Raw genomic sequence first — 22,964 nt, 5'->3', positions numbered from 1 at the left:
GAAGCTGGGATCTAACACAGGAAGTACTACCTCTCCTTTATGGTACTTTCATTACATCATCAGGCGCGGTCTGTGGGCTCAGAGCAGCTGTTTGCAAGCCTCTAGCATAGCCTGGCCTTTTCTAAAGCTCATTTTTAAACAGTAGGTCTGCAGACTGTGCTGTGGCAAAATCTTAACTGGATTTTCAGTACAGTGAGGTGGGGTGGGGCTCACCTGTTACATCTGCACTACAGCCACCTGCCTCAAGCCTGGAGAGACGCTGTGTCCAGCTCTGCAGCGTGTCCCTGTGGGGCTGTGACTTCCCCGTTCTGGCAGCCCCTCCTTTGCCTCCACTGGGTGGACTTAAACGCTCCCAGAGACGTCAGGGGACAACCAGGAGCCTTGGACGCCGAGCACTCTTCCTGGAAAGCACTACGGCCCTTAAAACAATCCCCAAGGAGGAGAACAGCTCTACTGGATGTCAGGGTAACTCTTATTGGAAGGTTCGGAGAACTCAGGCTGTTCTCTGAAACCCGACCTCTTGTGGGGGCGCTGCACGATGAACCATCAGGCTTGCAGAGGCAAGCCACGTTTTATAAACAGATCACAGAGTATCCAACTAATCTTACCTCTCTCAAGTGCATCTCCTGAGTTAGATTCTGGGGGGCGACAGCTTCAGGTTTCTTCACTTTGAGTCAGAAAGGATCTTTGGATTTAAATTAAGAGGAGGCAAGAACCCAGACGGGGGTCTAAGACCATTTTGCCGTGGCCAACAACGTAAGGGCAGGGGCAACAGGAAAACTACCATTAGCAGAAAAGCAAAAGGCTTGTCCCCCGACACCCAAGTCTTACGTTACTACTGACTACTGAGGCAGGAAGCTGGGTCGTCGTCACCATTTCCAGATTCATGGGAGCCACTGTTTCTGCGTCTGTGTCTGAGATGGCAGGGCCCCCTCTAAAAAATGCTGATTTAAAATTCTCACTGGTTTCTGTGTCTGCCACCCAGGGAGTTTACCGCATAACCAAGCGCTTCCAGCCACCTGGCCCGTGGCGACTACACTAGCCCAGGATGTGGCCCCCTGACTTGCCTCGCATGGGAAGTTGAGGACTGGCCTCCCCCACCCCCATCCTTTGGCAGTGGAAATGCCAAGAGGCTGTTGGTGTAGCACAGCTCTTCCCCATCACTGTTATTAGCCACAGACAGTAAAGTCTCTTACTGAAGACGGAAAAAAAACATGTACCAAGGGGGCCACTGCATTTCTCAGATGAACGAGAAATTATAGCTTGTTTGGCTTTAAAACAGTGGATGTAGGCTAGTGTTGAGATGCGTGCCCCTGGACTTCCCAATCAAATGTCCTGTCTGCTCCTAGAACAGAAACCCTCAAAGTCCAAGAGTGGTTTTTTTTTTGTACAATCGTTTATACAAACTCAACAAAGGTAAAACCGCGTCAGGGGAGGTCTAGGAAAACACCACCTTACAACAATGGCACTTATGAATGCATAACTTGACAACTGGGAAATAGCCATGTTATAAACCTGAAACGAGAACTCAACTCACACCTCGCAGGAGAGAGACAAGGAGAAGGAAGGCCGTGATGGGTCGTGGGTTCTACTTCTTGACTCACTGTATAAATTAGGTCTATGCAGAGTACGAGAGCTCATGCTGGAGTAAAACCCTCCTGAGTGCAAAGGTTGAAGTCTGAGTTTTAAAACTTTTTTGAGAAAAAGGTGAATTCTATACAGAGGAAACTTGGCCAAGTGTTGTCTTACTTTGACTATAATTTACATATATGCACAACATGCTTATGGAACTTCTTGATGTGCAAAGCAGGCTCTCAGCTTCCAGGTAAACATGCTTTTAACTGGAAGGTCTCAGCCTGCTTTGCCAGACCTGGGCACAGGTATAATTGGATTATTTGTGTCGATGAAGTTCAGGGTAAGTTCTCTCCTACTTTAAGGAAACCAGGAAAGTTGGCAATCAGAAAACAATAAAAACACTGGTATGCATTCAGACCTTGCATAAATAACTTTTAAACAATTTGTACAAAAATAATTCTGCATAATGTAAGATGTAATAAAACCAAACAAAACTGTGTCGAGACGGCAGATGGGGTGTGTGGTCCACCTTCGTGTTGACACCAGAAACCCCAGGGTCGCAAGGAATGAGGTGCCCAAAACAAAACACCACCACCAAAGAAGAAAGGAAAAAAAAAAACAAAAACCCCTAAGCTCATGCTTCAGTAAGAGAATTTCTCCGAAAGTTCATCGTCCTCCCCCAGCAGGAATGTCTTCGTGGTAAAGGCCGCTTTCGAAACGGTCCCGGAAGCAGTGCAGGTACGAGTCAGAAAGACCAAAGGAAAGCGTCCGCCCATTCACCCCCTGAAACGGCTTGGCCCTCGGCAAGACTTGCAAAATCACATTGCTCCGTGGTTGTTCCAAGTCCCAAGTTGCAAATAAAAGGCCTCGTTTCTGCAAGGTCTCTTCCCCTCCCCGACCCCTCCCCTCGCCCCGCCGGCCCGCGTGTGCACAGGCTAGTTCTCGGACTAACTCAGTTTCTGCAGCAGTTTTTCTTCCACTTGCCCGAACTGGACACTCACGGACATTTCGGCTATGAACTGCTCACAGCCTTCCTTGGTGACTTGCTTGCAGTACCTCAGGTCAATATGACAGATATTTCCACAGCGTTTGAAGAAGGACAGGCACTGGTCAGTAACCTTATTGCAGTCTGTGGGGAAGAGGACACAGTGTGAGGGAGCGCGGAGCCCACGCCTCGGCCCCGAGACCCCCGGCGCTCAGCACCAGAAATGGCGCCCATTTCTGGTGCCCCCAGAGAACTGCTTGCTTAAAAAGCCCCCTTCAAAGGGGGCAGGGTTCCATCTACCAATTACAAAGGGTAATTTCTGCTTGAAGAACGTTCTGGGTGAAATCTTTTAGAACCTACACACAGCTGCCTCTGTGCGCACATATTCGTTCTCCCGTAAACAGGCCTCCTGTCTGTTTTCATAAACACAGGCCCATGGACACGTTAAATCGCTCGCTGTCCCCCATTACACTGCTGAATGCCTCTGTGCACACTGGTGTGCACTTCTCCGCTGATCTCCTTCACATAAATCCCAGGGGAGAAAGAAGCACTGGGCGGGAGTGAAATGTCCGCGAGGCCCTCCTGGGACCCTTGGCTCGTGTGGGCACCAGGACCTCAGAGCGGGCACGGCGTGCTCGCCGGGTGAACTGAATGTTCACCTGCAACCCATGCACAGGGCCAAGGTGCTAGAAGGGCCTGGGGAGAGTCTATAAGTACTGAGATGAAAAGGTGACCTGAATGGATTGTGGTAGAAAATAAAACCCAAAAGATTAGATTCACACAAACATGCAGCGTGAACTGCACTACAGGGAAGGGGGGTTTCACACTGGGACCTCTGCTCCACTGACACAATAACTGAATTGGGATACACAAACAGCGGTCACACATCAGACCGAGGCACTTAGGACGAATGCCACCCAGGCGCTTCTCAAACTCCAGTTCGAGACCACAAGCTGAGGTGTGAGCCGGCCCCCGGGTGAGGCTCACGTCACTATGGCATCCTGTGCTCCACCCCCTCAGGGTGGGACAACCTGGCCCCGGAACTCCGAGGAGGAAGAACGGCTTCCTAGGCAACCAGGGACAGAATGATCACATACCACCCAGACCTCCCCACTTCCGCTCCAATGGCACTGGTGACAGGAAGGTGTTTTTCAAGCATGAATGTGGGGTGCAAAGACGCACACAACTAAAAGCATGTGGATCCTTTCCAAACAAAACATTACAATGGAGTGTGTCAAAATGTAACTTAAGTGAGGTAATTAAGTTACTACTTGGTAATTTCTGGACAGAAAATTGGCAGCAGGGGTGGGGGGGCAGAGGCGGGGTTAGGGGCTCTTACTCAAACTTTACAGGCCCCACCCGACCCTCCGACCCTCTGAAGCTATCAGGCCAAAACCCGGTTAGCTGGGCTGAGAACAGACGGCACTGCCTCCGTCCTCCTCGCTGCCTGCCGCTCATGTCCCGAGCCCTTGGAAACTGACTGTCCACCCCACCAGCAAACAGAGGGGGTGAGGGAAGATTCCACAGTGTTCACGACGAGGTCTAAGGACACGAGGTGTGGAGTTTCCCTACCTCCAGCTCAGGCCCCTCGATGGCAGGCCCGGGAGGGGTTCATGGGACTGACCACAGCAATGCGGAAGCCAAGCTGCTCACTCCCACTCACAGCCGACTCCGCCTGGCCCGGCCTCACTGCCCACTGCTCCCCACCACCCGCCCCACCGAGCTGCAGCCCGAGCCCATGGAGGGAAGCTTCCCTGGTGCTCGTGGTGGGTCAGGAACCACTGGTCTGTGTGCTCACGGCTACCAGCACTTTTGGGGTAGCGACTATTACAAACCCGGCAGTAACTTCCTTAACATGTTTCCCCTGAACTACGCTGTGTGTCCGTTGTGATCACAGGTATGTCCCAGCACCCAACACTGTGACCCCATAACAGCAGGGTGCATACATGGGAAACCCCAATTCATTCCACGGGAAGCTGCGCAGTCCCAAAGGGGTGTCCCCGACTGACCTGACAGGTTGATCTCGGTTAAGGAGTCTCGGGTGGTGGTGCCCACGGCAGTGAGCAGGTTGATGGACTGGTCAGTCACGTGGTTACAGTAACTGAGGTGGAGCTTGGAGAGCAGGGGCATGTGACGGATGATGAGCCGCAAGGAGGCGTCCGTGATGTCCAGGCCCGCTAGGCGCAGCTCCACGATGTTCCGGAGCTTGCTCCGGTTGTCCATCTGACCTGAGGGCGCAGCGGGGAGGGGAGGCCACGCGTCACCCTGACTGGAGACTGAAGACCTACCAGCCAGACTAACACTAGAGTTTCAGTTCGATGTCGAGTGCTTCCCCCCAGAAAACCCATCTGTTCTGACATTTAAAAGTCAGAATGATTCACGTCAAATTTTAGACATCTAGATTCTTGAAAATTCAGATCTAGAAACACAGAGCCACGCCCCACCCAGCAGCACTGGGCCAATCAGAGCAGAGCTGGCACAGCATCTCTGGGTCACCCCGGTTTCCTCATTTAAGCTGCCAGTGGGACCGATGGCCCCATCCTGTGAGCCGCTGTCCGACCAACCACACTGACCCCAATGCTCGAGGGGGCCTGAAGCCGAGGCAGGACAAGTTAACGGAGAAGCAGTCAGATGTGTGCAGAGCTCCCGGAGTGAGTGTGATCGGGAGCCGGTGCCCAAAGCTGAGAACACAGCAGCCAGGACTCATCTCTGCATCCTCTGGAGAAGGGCGCAGGCCAAAGGAAGCCCAAGGACACGCACCCCAGACAGGGTCCCCAGTGAAAACCAGACCCAACAGCATGCCTGAGTCACACCACCTCCATGTGACCTCAACTGACAGGTCCTGGGCCTGGCCACTCACCTGGCCTGTTATCCGTGGGCGGGGACAGGAGATCCCGCATCTGGGCATCCTTTAGCCCTTCTACCCACTGGACGTCCAGAGTCCGGAGCAATGGACAACTAGAGCTACAGAGGGCTGAGACCGCGATCCACGAGCAGCCCGACAGCACCAAGTCTCGGAGCCCTGGCGGGGACAGAGAAGGGGTGATGGGTCAGGTGACACACCCCAGTCCCCACTCCTACACATTTGGGGTCACTGGGCCAGTGCTCACCAGGCAACCGGTTGATGAGCCAGCTCAGCTGTTTCTTGGAGATATTGGTCCAGCTGAGGTCCAGGGAGACAGGCTGTCGCCGGATGATGCCGCTCAGCATCAGGGGCGTGATGGACTTGCAGTGGTTCAGATCGATGCGGGTCCACAACCGCTTATCGCAGCACCTGGAGGCCAGCCCAGCAGAGGCAGTGCCATCAGAGCTGGGGGCTCACGTGTAGAGCCCTCGGTATGGCCGTGGTGACACCCCACCTTCCAAGCCCAGGGAGAGGCTCCTTACTCCACCCTCTGGACCCTTCTGGTTAGGTCCCATCTGCCTTTAGGGCCACTGGGCACCTCTGCTCTGACCTCTGCAGGGCCTCCACGGAAGGGGCCGGCACCTGCTCTCAAGGAAGGATTTAAAGGGGGCTTTCTTTACATACACACCCTCGACAGGCCACACCCTCAAAACAAGCCCCAGCAGAAGGCATCCTACCCATTCACAAAGGAAGGTAAGCCAACTGGGCCAAAAAGCTAGGAAATGTCAACGCTGGGATTCATGTCTGTAACTGGCACCTCGGCTGTGAATAACCCAAGCCAACACTTTAAGAACAAGACTCTACTTGGCCCTCAGTTCATTTCCCAAGGAGCTAAATCAGGAGATTAAACAGGGTTCACCTCTTCTGACAAGTCCAGATGGACAGACAGACCGGACTGGGCTTAGACAAAAGGAAGCGTGGCCGCTGCACCCCACCCATGTGCCATCCCTGGTCTAGCCTAAGCCTCAACCCAGAGGTGGACACAGAGCCAGCCCCCAGTACCTCCCAGTCCCTGCTCGGCCAGCGCCCCCTACCAGCGGTTCCAGGTCCTGCAGACCCGCATGCAGACACACAGGTCTCGGTGACTGAGGTAGCTGAAGACGGCCATCCACACCTCCCGGTGCATGACGTGGGCTGCCCCATCGTCCAGAGGCAGTGAGTCGGGTGGGGGGCTGATGGGCGGCGGCCGGATCACGTGTCTCTCCATCTGGATGCACTTGGGCGGGGACACGGAGGGCGGGGGCCTGGAGATGATGCGGGGTGGGCTGCGTAGGCCGGGCCCCAGCTGGTGCCGCAGCTCCCGAGGGGTGCCGTTGAGCCCCTTGCTGAAGCGGTGGGGGCGCTCGCAGAGGCCCAGGGGCCGCTTGGGCTCCTCGTTCTCACTCTCTGGCTCCGACTTGATGGGCTGGTGGTTCTCGTTGGCCAGGCTGCTCTCCGTCTTCTGGATCTCCTGGTTGAGCTCCTTGCTCAGCTCCTTGCTCAGCTCCTTGTTAGGGAGCCGCCGTTTCCGGCGCATCTTCACCTTCTTCTTCTCCTCGGGACCCTCTGCACCCTCGGTGCTGGGGCCGGCTGTTGGGGAGCTGGAGCGGGAATGGTCGCTCTCCCTGGTCTTGGGGGGCGCCTCAGGCAGATCGTCCTCCGGCTCCTGCTTGAAGCGCCGGAGTGGCTTGTTGGCTAGAGCTATCCGGTCCTCAGCATTCTTCCAGGACCTCCGCTGAGGAAGAAGTGGGGCCCGGGCAGGTAAGCCCCCAGCTAATAAGGCTGAGCTTGCCCAGGCCTCTCCTCCACCCTCCTCCAGGGACCCACTGTCCCAGCCTGGAGGGGAGGGGAGGGGAGGGGGAGAAGAGGGTGGAAGGGAGGGGAGGGGTGGGGTGGGGTGGGGTGGGGGAGGGGAGGTGTTGATAGTACCTTCTTCCTGAAAAGCTTATCTTCTTTGCCTGGTTTTAGCTGTCACATGGAAGAAAGGACACAGAGCTTGCTCCCAGGGCTCGTGGGATTTGGTCCCCTCGACACCCAGGTTGGGTGTCGACCCCGACATCTACAGTAGGGGCTGGAGGGGCATCCTCCCCACAAATCCAGGACAGATGGGTGGGCCCTGCCTGCTGGTTTAAAGGGCGAAGCTGGAAGTAGAGGAGTGTGGTGGAATTGTTCCCACCCCGCTGACCTCCCACCTTTGGACAGACCCAGAGATACGCAGGGGCTGGGCAGGTCAGACTTGGCCCTGGGAGCCAGTCCTGGAGGCAGGGCCTGCGGGATTCCCAGCAGAGCCTGAAGAGCCAGAGAAGACAACTAGGCGCCACCTCGTGGCTCATGCTGGAAGGGCCGGTGGGCGGAGCAGGGCCGCCGGGATCCTCGGAGGTTCCCCAGATCCCCAGGGCTTCCCAGCCGCAGCTTCAGCTTCCCAGGCCCCACGCCAGAACCATGAGCTAGCGACATGGGGCCGAGGCCTGGGAAGCTGGGGTGCATACAATGGACTGGAGGTCCAGTGAAGCGCGCGCGGGAGGGGGGAGGGGGGGCTGTTGCATTCAAGTCCCCAGGGCCTCAGGTGGGTGGGGGTGACGTGAGAGCACCTGCTGCTGGAAGTAAGTGAGACTGGATCTCCACCAGGGGCTGAGGCTGCTGCCTAGAGGGGGTCTCGGTGAGAGGTGAGAGGAGGACCCAGGGGATGTTTGCAGCGTCGAGGCCTAAAGGGCGGGAACAGTGACTGGCTGGTTTCCCCTCCTTTTGCCTGGGTCCGGCTCTCAGCACCTAAGGGGCCCCGCTCAGGCAGCCGGACCCAGGGTCCCAGGCCTCCCACCGACCATGCGCGCCCCCGTGCCCGGGCTGGTCAGGCCACCCCCACGACGTACTCTCTTCCGTCCACTCGGCTCCTGAGGCTTCTCGTATTTCCGCTTCCGGCGCAGGTGCACGTCGTCGGACTTTCGGCGCAGGATGCCATCCGGAGGCACTTTCTTCGGATGCTCCTCGGACCTGCGCCGAGGCGCCTCCTCACACTCGCTCCTGCGCTTGGTGGACTCCGGGCCTTCCTTGTTGTCACGGTTCATCTTCTGCTCCTTGAGCAGGGAGCCGGGCAGGTTGGAGGCGTACTTAAAGCCAGGGCCACGCTTTTGCTTGTAGGCCAAAAAGAGACAAGGTACAAGCGGACTGTATATTTTTGGACCAGCCCCCCACCCCAAGCCCGCAGCGCCTACCAGCTGACCGCGTGGGCGCAGGCCGTGTCTGGCAGGACCGAGCTCCGTCCCTCCCGGGGTGACCCTTGGGGCAGGGAGCCCGGCACTCACTTTCCCGGTCTTGCCGGCGTGGTTACACTTTGGACACTCCCAGCAGTTTGGAAGCTCATCGTTCACCACGCCCTCTGACTCCTTAATCTGCCAGGGACAGGCCAGTCAGCACACAGCGAGGGGGCGGGAGAGGCCACCTCCTCCAGAAACGTTTAACTCGCCCCCGCCCCAAATGCCTTGTCTATCCCATCTTTGACCAAAAGAAAAGAACACAAAAGTAGTTAAGACAGGTGACTGAATTTGGTCATTTTGTAACCGGTGCTGGGTGTGAACGAGCAGGGCGTGCCGTTCCTGCTCTATTGGAGCTTGTGGTCGGAGAGGGCGGAGAGGGCGAAAGAAGCAAGCAGACAAGGGAGGGACGGTGCCCTGACCCCAATGCGGCCCCTTCAGTCTCGAGGAGTGAGTGTGAAAACAAACTCCTGCTACCGCCATCCAGGGAAAGGGGGGACACTTCAGGGCTGAGGCATCATTTGGGGTAGGCCCACTCTGCCCTCTTAAAACAGTCAGATGTGCACGGGCTGACTCCCTGCAGCCGACAGGGAGGTGCTGGGTATGTTGACATTCTCTTGGGACAGCAGCGCCAGCCCAGAGCGGGCTCTTCCTTTCCAGTGAAGAACCTGCTGCCCAGGACAGGCAGGTCCAGCATGGCAGTCCCAGGGGAAGGCAGCCCTGCCCTGGACACACCAAAGGCAGGTCCCTATACACAGGAACATAGCCCCCTGCTGGTGTGGCACCTGCCTACCACTGGCCAGGCCCCAGCTCTCTCAGAAGCCAGGAGCTGAGCTCCACCAAGCAGCCCGACCACCCAGTGTGTCTCCTGTGGAGTGAGTGAGTGAGTGTGTGTGTGTGTGTGTGTGTGTGTGTGGTCTGAGCTACTCCAGACCCTTCTGGACCTCAGCACATCATGTGACTGACAGAATCCCCACACTTGGAGTCCCTCCACAGCAGGAATCAAAGTTCCTTCTGCCCCCTCAAGCTTCAGAACCCCCAGGGGCCCCCTATGGTGGATCAGGCAGCAAGCCAGGTCCCAGGGGCTGCTCACCTTAAGGCATCCAGGGTGGATGATTTCGTTGCAGATGGAGCACTCCATGAGCATGAGGTTAAATTTGCCTTCTTCCTCTTCCACCGTGTCCTCCTTCCCTGCCTCACCGCACACCAGGCACACGGCCGTGTGGGGCAGCACTGGCTGGAGAGCCAGAGAGAGCACAGGTCAGCAGGGGCCGGGAACCCGCAAGCCATGGAGCAAAGGCATGAGCTGCTCCCTCCACCCGCCCCTGCCATTCAGCTACTTAGGCTCTTGTGCACCAGGTACCACTTGGTGCTGGGACTACAGCAATAAACGAAACGGGAACACACCTCTGCCACCCCGAGCTTGTATCTCAGTGGTAGGAAGAGGACAGAATGGAAAAGGATACGGTATATTCCACAGTGGCGAGGGGTATGGAGAAAAAATGCAGCAAGCAGGGCCAGGGCCAGGGCCAGCGCCAGGGGGAGGGGTGGCAGGCAGGCTAATCCGAAATGTGGAGGTCAGGGCTGGCCTTCCATTTGAGGGGGAGATCTGAAGAAGGTGGGGGCTGAGGCTGCACCTCACCAGTGGCATCAAAGCCTAGGCCGTGGACTGCGGGATGCCCAAGACCTTCAACGGGAGGCCTGGGGGGTAGGTCAAAACTACTTTCAGGACGCAGCCAGGACGTCATTTGCCTTTCTCACGGTGTCGGCATTGGCACTGCTGGCCGCACTGGCTGTCCCCTGGGCTACTCCTGGCCACACACCTGCTTCATTCAACAGTGTCTTGGATGAAGCAGGAAAGAGGACTACTTTTATTAAAATTCTGACCCTTGATCCTTCTAACACCCTGTGTGATGTCACAGAAAGTACGCAGAAAGTGTGCCTGCAGTGGGCGCAACAATGGTTATCTGAGGCTCGGCACCCACCTGACCAAGCTCCCCTGGCCACTTCCTCCATAGAGCGCCACTCTGCTTGGAAGAACGATGGAAATAACCCATGGATATTGGCTTATCTCCTTAGAGATGAATCCAGTGAGCCCGCTGCTTTCAGAGAAGCGACTTACAGCATGTGTTGCAAATTATACAATTCTTTTTTTTTTTTTTTTTAATCTTTAGAGGGGAAGGGAAGGAGGGAGGGAGAGAAATATCAATGTGTGGTTGCCTCTCGTGTGTCCCCTGCTGGGAACTGGCCTGCAACCCAGGCATGTGCCCTGACTGGGAATCGAACCGCCATCCTTTGGTTTGCAGGCCTGCGCTCAATCCACCGAAGCTACACCAGCCAGGGCTATACGATTCTAATTTTCCAACAAAAATCAGAATTTTAGAAAACTTACATTAGCCACCACGAACCGGACCAGCTTTCCGATACTCAAAAAGACTTCGCAGCTGAAACCGGCAGCAGTGTTAACAAATGTGGTTGGGCTTGTGTAGAATATGCAGAGTGCTACGCACCAATATTTAGGAAATTCTGAATAACTCAGCGAGCCAGTATCTTCCAAATGGCTAATGCACGGTGTTAAAACACCATGCATGGGCAAATGAGCTATTCCAGGGGCAAGAAAGGCTGAGGCATTTTAATGTAACGGGATGAAAAGTTCATTGATACAGTTTCAGATTCCATGTTGCAACTAACCTTTAAGAAACTGCCACCCAAACAAAAGAAGAAAAAAGAAAAAAGAAAAGAAAAGAAAAGAAAAGAAACTGCCACCTGGTGAGCTCTGGTGGAGTACCAGAAAAGAAAACGCACAGTGGCCTTCAATGACTATTAAGAGAGTCCTCCCTTTTCCAACTGCGTATCTGAGTGAGACCAGATACTCCTCTTCAGGTTCTTCCGAAGAAACTGCAGCAGAAGGAATACAGAAACAGACCAGCTCTCCTCTAACGAACCAGGCAGGAACGAGGTTTACGAAACACACAACAATGCCATTCTTCCCACTAATCATTTTTGTTGGGAAGATGGAGTTATTTCTTATTAAAATGCTATTTTTGTTTCCAGGCAGTGGGCTTCTTGTTATTTTTAAATGAAGCCAGTGTGAATTTTGAATACAGTAATAGTAGTTAAACAAATACCCCACATAAGCAAGAGCTCTTTGGGTCCCCCTGATTTGGGAGAGGGGAAAGGGGCCCTGAAAACACCGACGGACTCGGCTGTCCCTGCACGTGCCTGGCTCCCAGCACCGGGTTCGGGGATCCAGCTGGAACGCACAGGCCATTTTTATTACGCTGAGTTAGAGGAGCTCCCAATACACTGGGGTGCACGCTCCCCTGCATACATCCCAGCGAAAAAGTCTACAAAATGGCACAAACACCGCAATTCTAACAAAACACTGAAGGTGAGAGAGCCATCATTCGTTCAAAATACTTCAACGAACACCCGCTGAAGCCCGAAGCCAGTGGCCGAGAGGGGAACAGTGATGAGGGAGGGTGAAGGCAGATGGCGCTGAAAACCTAGGAGAACCCGGTCAGTGTGCAAGAGTGTTAACAGCAGCAGCAAGAGAGGCTGCTGGAGGATGTGTGGGCCGGGGAACCTGGGCTCACAGTGGAGAGAAGACGGGAGCCTGGCCAGGGCAACAGGGGCACTGGACGGGGCAGGCGGCAGCCGACTCTGACAAGAGGTAGAAACAGAGGTTCCGGGAGCGGAAGCCCAGGGGCTGGAGGTGGTGCCGCCTCATGGAGGGGGGGCAAAGGGAAGGCTGCTGTGGGAAGGGGGGAGGGGGTGCTCGGACGTGCCACAAGAGAAAGGCCTGGAGAAGGAAGAGGAGGGTAAACCTCCCAAGAAAGTGGAAAGGCTGGAAGAAGATGATGAAGCAGCAGCCCCCCTGCCCGGGGCAGGCCGAGCCAGCATTTGCGATCAGTTCCAGAAGCCACATTAGAGCAGCGACGAGGAGACACACACAAGTGAGCTTTCTCTCCTTCAACCAGCACTGACCGAGCCAGGTGCCGAGCCAGCACCAGCACCGCGGAGAACAGGTGGCGGCAGGGACAGGTTTCCTCTAACCGGGCCTGGGACAAATGGGCGGGACGGAGGGGTCGGAAGAGAAAACAGTCCTGGGTCACGGCCAGCATGCCGAGTTTTAGGTGACACTGTTTTCAAAACCAACAGTCCCTATAAACAACCTCTCCGACCCTGACAGAACGCAGTGCGTCACACGAATCCACCCCCCTCAGAAAAATGCACGCGCGCACACGCACTCAGATAAAAATCTGTATTGAATTTCAAGGGGCATCTCAAATTCCCTGAAATCCATTCAAATGACCTGGGTACAGATAACAAAAACACCAGCAGTGAAACCTAAAAACTTGTGCACAGGAAAGGGAACAGCAAAAACACAACCTACGGAGTGGGAGGGGACACTGTATTTGTAATCAGCAGTTAACGCCCGCCTCATATGAAGAACTCCTATTATAACAACAAAATTACAAACAATCCAATTTAAAAACTGGGCAAAGGCCTTCAACAGACGTTTCTCTACAGACAGCCACCATCGTATGCTGAGCCTGTAAAAAGAGGCTCCACATCGCTCGTCCTCAGGAAAATGCAAATTGAAGCCATAAAGAGATACCACACTGCACACCCATTTGAATGGCCATTATTAAAAGAAAAAGAAAGTAAGAAATTGGGGTGACAAGCAAAGTTATGTGGGGAAACTGGGACTCTCGGGCACTACTGGTGAGTTGTAAATTGCTATAGCCACAATGGAAAAAGTGCAGAGATTCCTCAAAAAATCAAGCATAGAATTACATATGGCCCTGGCTGGTGCAGCTCAGTGGTTGAGCGCTGGCCTGCAAATCAAAGGGTCGCCAGTTCGATTCCCAGTCAGGGCACATGCTTAGGGCCAGGTCCCTGGTTGGGGGAGTGAGAGAGGCCACCACACATTGATGTTTCTCTCCCTCCCTTCTCCTCTCTCAAAAATAAATAAATAAAATCTTAAAAAAAAAAAAAATTACATATGGCCCAGCAATCCCTCTTCTGGGAATGTATCCAAAAGAATTCAAACAGGACCTTAAAGAAGAGCCACTCGCCCACCCGTGCGCGTCACAGCTTCATTCACAAAAGCCAAGGGTGGAAGCAACTTGAAGTCCACGAACAGATGAACGGATGAAGAAAGTGCAGGGTATGCCCGCAGTAGAATATTACTCGGCCTTCACAAAGAAGGGGATCCCGCCACAGGCTACAGCACAGGTGAACCTCAAGACTATGCCGCCGAGTGAAACAAGCCAGGCACAGGACGGGGGATCCTGCCTGACTCCGCCCACCCGCCATGTCCAAAGCAGTCTGAGAAACAGAGCGGAAAGGTGGTTGCCAGGGGCCGTGGGGCAGGGAGTGGGAAAGGGGAGCTGTGGTCCAACAGAGACAGAGTTTCCACTTGGCAAGACGGAAAAGTCCCAGAGCACACAGGTACATGATAGTTCTGCACCCAGGAGAAAGTCAGAGACACTGTGATGCTAAAACTGTTTCGGGGCAGCTCTTTGTAAAGCATGTGACTGGCTAACCACTAAGCTGTACACTTGAAACGAACACAAATATTGAATGTAAACTGTAAAAACAAGAAATTCCCCCCCGAAACCTTTTATTTTATTTTATTTTTAAGATTTTATTTATTTATCTTTAGAGGGAGAGATGGGAAGGAGAGAGGGAGAGAAACATCAATGTATGGTTGCCTTTTGTGCGTCCCCTGCTGGGAACTGGCCTGCAGGAACCGGCCTGCAACCCAGGCATGTGCCCTGACTGGGAATCGAACCTCGCTCCTGTGGTTCGCAGGCCCACGCTCAATCCACTGAGCTACACCAGCCAGGGCCCGTCCCCCCCCCAGACCTTTTAATTAAAAAGTAAATGAGGTAAAATAACAATTGTTGAACAACAAAAACTATCTGTTCCATCAGAAAAAAAAATGTTTTATCTATGCACTGAAATTGATGTATTTGTTTATTTGCTTGTGTGGACTAAGGAGTGGCTTTTTGCTTGTTTGTTTACAAAGTAAGCACAATTAACAATAAAATAAAAAAAGTGAAAATAATCCTGGCTGGTGTAGCTCAGTGGATTGAGTTCGGTCTGTGAACCAAAGGGTCGCCAGTTCAATTCCCAGTCAGGGAACATGCCTAGATTGTGGACCAGGTCCTCGGTAGAGAGCGTTTGAGAGACAACCACACATTGATATTTCTCTCCTTCTCTTCCCCTCTCTCTAAAAACTAGTAAATAAAATCTTTTTTTAAGGTGAAAATATACTGTGAACATTTATTGTAGCTTATCAACTTCTAGTATGTACAAAATGTTTCTTTTTTAAAAAATATTTTATTTATTTATTTTTAGAGAGAGGGGAAGGGAAGGGAGAAAGAGTGGGAGAGAAACATCAATGTGTGGCTGCCTCTCATGTGTCCCCCACTGGGGAGCTGGCCTGCAACCCAGGCATGTGCCCTGACTGGGAATCGAACCACTGACCCTTAGTTTCAGAGGTCCATGCTCAATCCACTGAGCCACACCAGCCAGGGCTGAACAAAATGTTTCTTATGCAAAAAAACTTTTATACATCTGTATCAACTATAGCACAAAAATATATTTGGGGGAAAAAAAAAAGGTTAAAATGACAAATTTTATGGGTTTTTTTTTTACCGCAATAAAAATTAAAATCTCGACAAAAACAGTGTGTCTGGATGGATGGAGGAGAGGGAAATGCCCGCGGGGCTTAGAGGGACCCAGCAGCCAGGGAGAAAGGCTCGCGGCGCCCCAGGCGGGCCTGCAGGGGTGCTGGCCCAGGGCCCTGCCTCTCCAGCGGCAGACCCTGCTGCTTTCCCCCACAGGAGGGCGCCCTGGGGCCCTGAGAGCAGCACCCCAGGGAAATCAGAGTGTGTCGGTGTGTGCAGGTGGAACTCGGTCAGACTGCGGGTCAGGCCAGGTTGTCAGAGTCTGTGTCCTGTACCGTGTCTGGGACAAGGCTGGAGGCGCCTGGACGCAGGCCAGGCTCTGCAGCGCCCAGCTCCTGAGCCCCATAAGTCAGCCCTCTTCGCCCCACGCAGCCCTTCAGGAGGGACACTGACCTGCCCCGCAGACCCCTGAGTCTGATGGGAGGGCAGGAAGGAAAAGAGGGCCTACGCGAACCGAATCAGAAACGCGGGCAATGGGGTCGCACACGCGACAGGCCGCCCCAACACGTTTAATGGCAGACCCTTCAAAGCACCCGGTCATCCAGGGAAGGAAGGAGTTACAAGACCATGGGACTATGGCGAAAAGGAGTCTGAGCACATGGCAGGAAGAGCCGCCACGTGGAATTTGAAACAGCACTTATCTGAGCCCCTGCGGGAACATTCTCTGTGAGGGACACTGGGCGGGCCAGCCAGCAGGGGGGCGAGGCAGCCGGGCGTGGGTGGGGGCGGGGGGGGAGGGCGGTCCCGGGCGGGGCGGGGCCCACTCACCGCGATGCACTGCCGCATGATACAGCTCTGCTTCATTCGCCCCGGGCCCCCGAATTTCTTCATGTCCTTGCAGAAGTGACACTCCCCACACTCGGTGCGCAGGCAGGCCTCGCACTTGCGGCATCGCGTCCGGCGCCGGCGAGCTCCCGCCGTGGTCCGGTTGGCGGCCAACTTCACCGCGGAGGCGGGGCCCAGCTTCACCTTGGGCCGCCCTATGGCCCGGTTCTGCGGGAGAACACACAGGGCTGTGAAATGCGAGGCTGCCGGGCGGGCGGGCCAGACCCGACCCGACCCCGGCAGACAGCGTTACTGGCTGCCGGGTCCCGTAAGATATGCGGACCCTAGGACCTCAGAATGTGACCCGATTCACCAGCGGGGTTTTTACGGAGGTAACCCACTTACAGCCAAGTCATTCGGGGGCACCATAACCCACAAGACGGGCACCCTCATGACCGGGAAAAACTTGGACACTGGTGCAAAGGGACCTTGTGTGAAGACACAGGGAAAAGACAGCCTTGTGACCAGAGAGCCATGCCTCCACAAGCAAAGAAATGTTGGTTTTTGCCAGAAGTTGGACGCGGTGCGGAAGGGACCCCTCTTGGAGCCTTCCGGGCAAGCTGGCCCTGGAGACACCTTGGTTTGAGACTTCTAGTCTCCAGATCTGCCAGAGAATTAAGTTTCTGCTGCTTTAAGCCCCCCAGTTTGTGGGGCTTCCTTATGGCACCCCAAGAGCCTACCCTGGAGGGCACTCTAGCTTCCCTGGGCCACGCCCTGTGACTTGTGCTTCCCTCAGAGGCCACACAGGGCCACATGGTCGGCCTCTGCTTCCTGTGCCAGAAACACCATCCCCCACCTAACTTGGCTAATGCCCACCTACCTGGCAAGCCCCAGGTCACATGCGCCTTTCTTTCAGCAGCACCTGCCCCCGCCGCCCTGCACCAGGCCTGGCACCTCCTGCTGACCCCCCTCAGGGCACTTATCAGAACTGTCCTTCCATGGACTCCCCTGGAGACAAGGGGCTGGGGAGGCAGATATCAAGGGTATCTGGTCACCCCCGTCTCTCAACAGGAGGATGGGCATAGAGGACATGCTCAATAAACCACACACGCCCCAGGAGGACGAGGCAGTAACCCTGAGGAATCCTGATTTCTGAGACCTTCTTGAAATGGACTCCCAATCCTTCCCACCCGTGACTCAGGAGGAAATGGAGACAGACAGATGAACTGCGAAACAGCGCAGGAGCCAGCCACGTGTCCTGCTCTGAGGTCCCTGCATCCTGGCCACCAGCCCCAGGGCGTCCTGAGAACAGGGCCCCTGGTGGAGTCCCTGCTCAACGCCCCCAACCAGACGCTCTGCCCCGCCCCATCCACCTAGGATCAGACAGCAAAGGACCCGGAAAGTCCTGTGGGTCTTGTGTGAAGCCCCCTTTTCCCGGGAGCACGAGTTTGCGGGGAAATGGTTCATTCCTCGGTCAGGGGGACCATTACTCAACCCCAAACTATCTGATCTCAGAGGCAGGTAATGCTCAAAGCCACTTCTCAGACCCCTCCGTCGTAAGCTTCCGTCTGGTCCCAGCCGTTCCGCTTTAACTGCTTGCCACACTTGGGCCCCTGAACAAAATCCCATCCTCCGGTTCACTCTGGGCCCAGAGGCACAATTTAGTGAACCACCAGGGTGGCTGGGGTCTTCCTGAACCGCCCTCAGGGCACACGGCACCTCTCCCAACACCCCCAGGGCTGAGCAGCCGCATCGGACAGTCCACCCTGCTCCGTGAATAAACCCTCACCCTCACCAACTTCCTTCTGCTGTGGCCCCTGCGGAGAGCTGAAAATCTCACAAATCGCGACCCCCACGCACCGCCGGGAGTTGATACATGCGTGGATCCTGCTCTGCTATCTATTTTCCCAGCAGCCTGCAGGATTCAGGAAGACCAGCGGGCCCTCTGCGCGCCGCAGAATCTGCCCAACGGGGCGCGCCGCCGCTCTCTGTCCTGCTCGACTTGGTCTGAATTCCGCGGACGAAAGGCAGGCGTGAAACCCGGTTCCACCGTTGCCTCTGTTCCGACCTCCGTGAGGTCACACCAGGATCGGTCCCGCCCACCCACCTTCGGGGCAGCCAGTGGCCAACTAACTCACCAAGCAGCTGCCCCCCCCCCGCAAGGGGCCGCCCCAACACCTGTCACTCTTCGCACAGGGTCTGACAGACCTTGCACAATACCCAAGGAATGCCCGCGGCGCCCCCAGTCACATACTGCGAGCGATGACAACGATAGTTCCGACCGCGCCTACACACTGCGCACATTAATCCAGGTCTGGTTTGGGTGCCCGAGGAGCGGTTAAAAAAGAAAGGTCAGTTTTCAAAGCCTTTGGATTTGAGAACGGTAGGTAAGGGGCTGCGCGGACCTGAAAACGAAGCAATGACAAGAATGGCAACCACAGAGGAGGTGGCTATTTGCTGAGTGGGCGCAATTGTGCTCATATTTCACATGTGATATTACCTAATTTTCCCAATAATAACCCACCAGTAGGGGGAGCGCGAGAGGCAACCACACATTGATGTTTCTCTCCCTCTCTCCCTTCCTCCTCCACTAGAATAAATAAAATCTTAAAAATAAAATGACACGAAGAGATGCCGTTTTACAGATAAATTAGAGGTGGAGGTTAAGTGACTTGCCCCGGGTCCCGGAGTCAGCAGCGGATGAGCACACCCTCGTACCCAGGTGAAGCGGTCCGAGACCCCGGAGTCCACACGCCCCAGGGAGCGAGGTTCACAGCTAGTGCTGGACCCCCCAGTACCACGGGCGCCAACGGGAGGTGCAGAGAAGCCTGGCTCCTTCCAGAGAAATGGAAATCACGAAGGCCTCTCCCTCTCTTCACAGCCTGGAAGACATTCTGATGCGGGGTGTCTCCCATTAACATCTGCTCTTCAAATCATCACATGAGCAAACCAACTGTGATCTAGGGTCTCCTGTCACATACAGAGAGGGCAGCGCGGGGGCCGCCCTCCAAGGACAAACCAGAGGCGAAGGGCTCTCGCCTAAGATCTAGCTTCTTTAGTGGAGAACTGAAAAAGGGGGGGAAATCCCAGGCCTCCCGCTTCCCACTCAGGAATGGCAGGTATAAACAGCCGCTGAGCCGGGCCTCTGGCCGCGCTGGCCACGAAGACAGTCTCTCGGAAGTTAAAAAAAAAAAAAAAACAGTTGGGTCAATCCAGCCAGTCACAAAGCTTGTACGTGCCTTCCCAGGCTTTCCAAAGCGCATTCCTATCAGAAGAAGCACTTTTCTAATCTGTGGAAAAAACAGCCAGTCTGGATTTCAATGGCAGTTGAGACATCCTGGAAAATGACAGAGCAAACCACAGAGAGAAGAGGGGTAAGTCCACGGTCCCTGAGGACTTTGATTCTCGCCCCCTCTAGCCAGCTGCCCATCGGGGCCGGAAAAGCCGCAGCTGCCCGCAGCTTCTCAGTTAAATGAGCAACACCCGAGTCCTGACTGGCATGGCTCAGTGGGTTAGGTGTCCTCCGGCAAACTGCACGGTCACCAGTTTGATTCCTAATCAGGGCACATACCTGGGTTGCAACCCAGGACCCTGTTTAGGTGTGGGCAAGAGGCAACCAATGCATCAATGTTTCTCTCCCTTCCCCCATCTCAAGAAATAAACAAACAAACAAGCAAGCAAGCCTATGATAAGATCTGCTTACGCAGGTGTGAGCAATCTAACCATTTAAAATAATAGTAATAATAAAAATCTTAAAAAGCAAACAACTGAGCAACCCCTGAAATGCAGGACCCTAATAAAGACCACTGAGAAAGCCCACACATCAGAAAAGGCACCGGATGGTTTCATATTAGGGAGATGCACAGGCCTCTCGTTTTGGTGTGAAGCTTCAGGCCTGATCTCTCCTGGGAGACATCCACAGCTTCATACACCAAAACTGAACTCCATGGTCTCCTGCCCTTGCTTCCGTTTGTTCCAGTAACCCAGGGGGTCTCTCTCTTAACGTCAGCATGACGTGTTCTCAGGAAAAGGCAATGACGCCCACCCAACTGATTTTCTCTCACATCCACGTTTCTCTTTTTCTCCCTCTCCCCACCTTCTAACATCACTACATGTATCCTCAGGTAAAGATGAAAATAATAACGATGATGATGATGGCGGCAGCAATGGGATCTACTGACTTCCATTTCCAAACCAGCCTCCCCAAAGCTGAGGCCACTCGCTGATCTCATCAACCCAGGATCCACGGCCTCAGTCAGCTCCATCTGGTTAGAAAAATCGAAGTCTATAGCCCCCCCCCCCAAATCTTATATTCCAGTATCTTTTTCCTGCCAGCAACCTGTCAGCATTGTCCTTAAAACGAATACTAGTAAGGTAGTTCTCCCATTCATTTATTCCACAAACATGAACTGAGTGCCCCCTGCCAGATCCTGTTCTCCGGAATACCACAGGCAGAACCCCTTCAATCCCGCTTCTCGCAAAGCCGGGGGGTTAAAACTACTTGGATTATCCCAAATTAATGAAAAGACATCCCATGTTCATGGAATGAGAGACGACATGGTTAAGATGGCAATATGCCCCCAAAATTCACTATAGATTCAATACGATCAAAATCCCGGTGACTTTTTTTTGCAGGAATTAACAAATTAACAAACTGATCCTGAAATGTACATGGAAATTCAAAGAACCTGGAATAGCCAGAAACAATCTTGAAAAACAAAAGGACAGCACCCAGACTTCATGACCTCAAAACTCCCTGCAAAGCAGAAAACAAACCAGCGGCACTGGCATTAGAACACACAGAAAGACCAGCCGAACAGAAGCGCGAGTCAGCGAACAAGACCTCCCGATACTGACGACCAACTGACTTTGAAAAAGGTGTCAAGGCCACTCAGTGCGGGAAAGAACAGTCTGTTTGGATATCTGCAAGGAAGAGAATAAGTTGGACCCCTAGCTCACACCCTATATAAATATTAATAAAAAATTAATTAGAAAATGGATCGAAGACCTACATGGAGCTGCTAAAACTATATAAAACATTTTGAAGAAAGTCTAAGGGTACAGCTTCATGGCCTTGGACACCAAGAGCACAGGCAACAACCAACAGTGAAATACACCATGGAATGAGAAAATATTTGCGAATCACGTATCTGGTGAGAAGCTAGTGTCAAGAATGTGTAAAGAACTCTAACAACTCAATAACAATAACAAAAGTCCCGACTTTTAAACGGGCAAAGGACTTTGATATTTCTCCAAAAACAGTTAGGTGGGCAAAAAAAAAAAAAAAAAACCATAAAAACATATTCAACATCGCCGGTCAACAGAGCCTGTGAGGTGCATGGGAGACACGGTCATTAACTCCTCCCACCCACACGCACCCACCAACCCACCCTAGTGTTTTCTGGCTGTGAATTAAGCACCAGAGGAAACGCCAGGTGCCGGGATGACAGAGATGAGGAAGAACTGCTCCCTACTCTTTTTTTTTTATTCACCTAGCTTTAGAGGGGAAGGGAAGGAGAGAGGGAGAGAAATATCAGTGTATGGTTGCCTCTCGTGTGTCCCCCACTGGGAACTGGCCTGCAACCCAGGCATGTGCCGTGACTGGGAATCGAACTACAATCCCTTAGTTCACAGGCCGGTGCTCAATCCACTGAGCTCCACCACCCAGGGCTACTCCCTACTCTTAAAGGCTGGGGGGCGGGGGGCAGAGGGGGAGGCAGACTGTAACCACATGAGCACAATGCAACATGATGATGAGAATACCAAAAGCTAATGTTTATTAAGTAATTACTCTTTTCAACATTTGTATCGATTACCAATGAGGTGGGAATCACTGTTTCCGTTTAGAAAACGGGAAACTGAGGCACGGCACAGGGCCGATAAATGAGAAGCTGGGATATGAACCCAGGCGGCGGCTCAAAAGCCTGGACCCTGGTGTGCGGACCCAAAAGAAATGCCCCTTCTCACAGGGGAGGGGGGTTGGGAAAAGTGTCACAGACACAGGAGGTGGCGACTACGGAGTCTTAGAGGGCGGCCAGGACTCTGCAGGCCAGGGGTGGGGCTGGGGTGAAGGCACGGATAGTCTAGGCAGAAGGAAGAGTGAGATATGTGAAACAGCACGGTGCGTTCAAGGAACAGGTCGATACGACTGCTGGAAGCCAGCGCCGAGGTAGCGGAGGCCCAACCCTGCAGGGCCCCATGTGCTGCAGGGAACACTGGCCCCTGGAAGAGCAGTGGAAGGACTTTACATGCAGGGGAAATGTGGTCATTTCTGGCAACCACGTGGGGGTTATTTTTTGGGTGGTGGGCAAGTTGCAAGGCAGAGGGATGAGTTGAGGATGCTACAGTAGTCCAGCTGAAGATTATCAAGGCTTGAGGAAGAGCCATGGAAGGGATGGGAGGAGGGATGACTCCGGAGATATTTCAGAAGCCAACCCAGTGTTAGAAGACCCGCAGGCTGAGTGAACATGGGGCAGGCAAGCAGGAAGGGTGCTGAAAAACCTGGAGGTTTGCAGCTGGAACAACAGGAGAACCGTGGGGCTTGAGAAGACGAACAACAGTGTCTCCACCATGGAATGTGAGGAGCCCATGGGACACCCAAGGAAGGTGGCTGGCCAGAAGGCAGGAGGGAAGGGAGCCGATACACTACTGGGAATCAGCATCACACAGTGTGAAACTAGTTAAGTCCATGAGGTTGTCCAGGCAGAACGGGCAGAGTGAGAGGAGGGTCCTGGGCAGTAGCTTCAACACTAGTAACATCCCAGGGCCCGGTGACAAAGAGCCACCTGCTGAGGACAGGTCAG

General features: G+C 54.0%; 1 protein-coding gene across 11 annotated transcripts in view; it reads right to left on the bottom strand.

Annotated features, from left to right (window-relative positions):
* Positions 1-1,374: 1,374 nt before the first annotated feature.
* The window catches only part of KDM2B (lysine demethylase 2B), a 124,095-nt gene continuing 102,505 nt past the window's right edge, over positions 1,375-22,964 (bottom strand). For 9 of the 11 annotated variants that reach the window (XM_037144407.2, XM_037144414.2, XM_037144425.2 and 6 more), the window contains 11 exons: positions 16,165-16,389; positions 9,789-9,932; positions 8,747-8,833; positions 8,315-8,584; positions 8,036-8,149; positions 7,374-7,412; positions 6,500-7,179; positions 5,671-5,834; positions 5,421-5,582; positions 4,570-4,788; positions 1,375-2,704 (listed from right to left, as the gene is read on the bottom strand). In XM_037144407.2, the coding sequence (XP_037000302.2) occupies positions 2,523-2,704; positions 4,570-4,788; positions 5,421-5,582; positions 5,671-5,834; positions 6,500-7,179; positions 7,374-7,412; positions 8,036-8,149; positions 8,315-8,584; positions 8,747-8,833; positions 9,789-9,932; positions 16,165-16,389 (2,286 nt within the window). In that variant the 3' untranslated portion in view covers positions 1,375-2,522. The remainder of the gene's footprint in view (positions 2,705-4,569; positions 4,789-5,420; positions 5,583-5,670; positions 5,835-6,499; positions 7,180-7,373; positions 7,413-8,035; positions 8,150-8,314; positions 8,585-8,746; positions 8,834-9,788; positions 9,933-16,164; positions 16,390-22,964) is intronic. The other 2 variants (XM_037144416.2, XM_037144433.2) reach the window with 1 other exon arrangement.

The sequence above is a fragment of the Artibeus jamaicensis genome, unplaced genomic scaffold (assembly GCF_021234435.1).
Source record: "Artibeus jamaicensis isolate MK-2021 breed Jamaican fruit bat unplaced genomic scaffold, CSHL_Jam_final contig_525, whole genome shotgun sequence".
NCBI lineage: Eukaryota > Metazoa > Chordata > Mammalia > Chiroptera > Phyllostomidae > Artibeus > Artibeus jamaicensis.
This window is presented reverse-complemented; position numbering and strand designations above follow the sequence as displayed.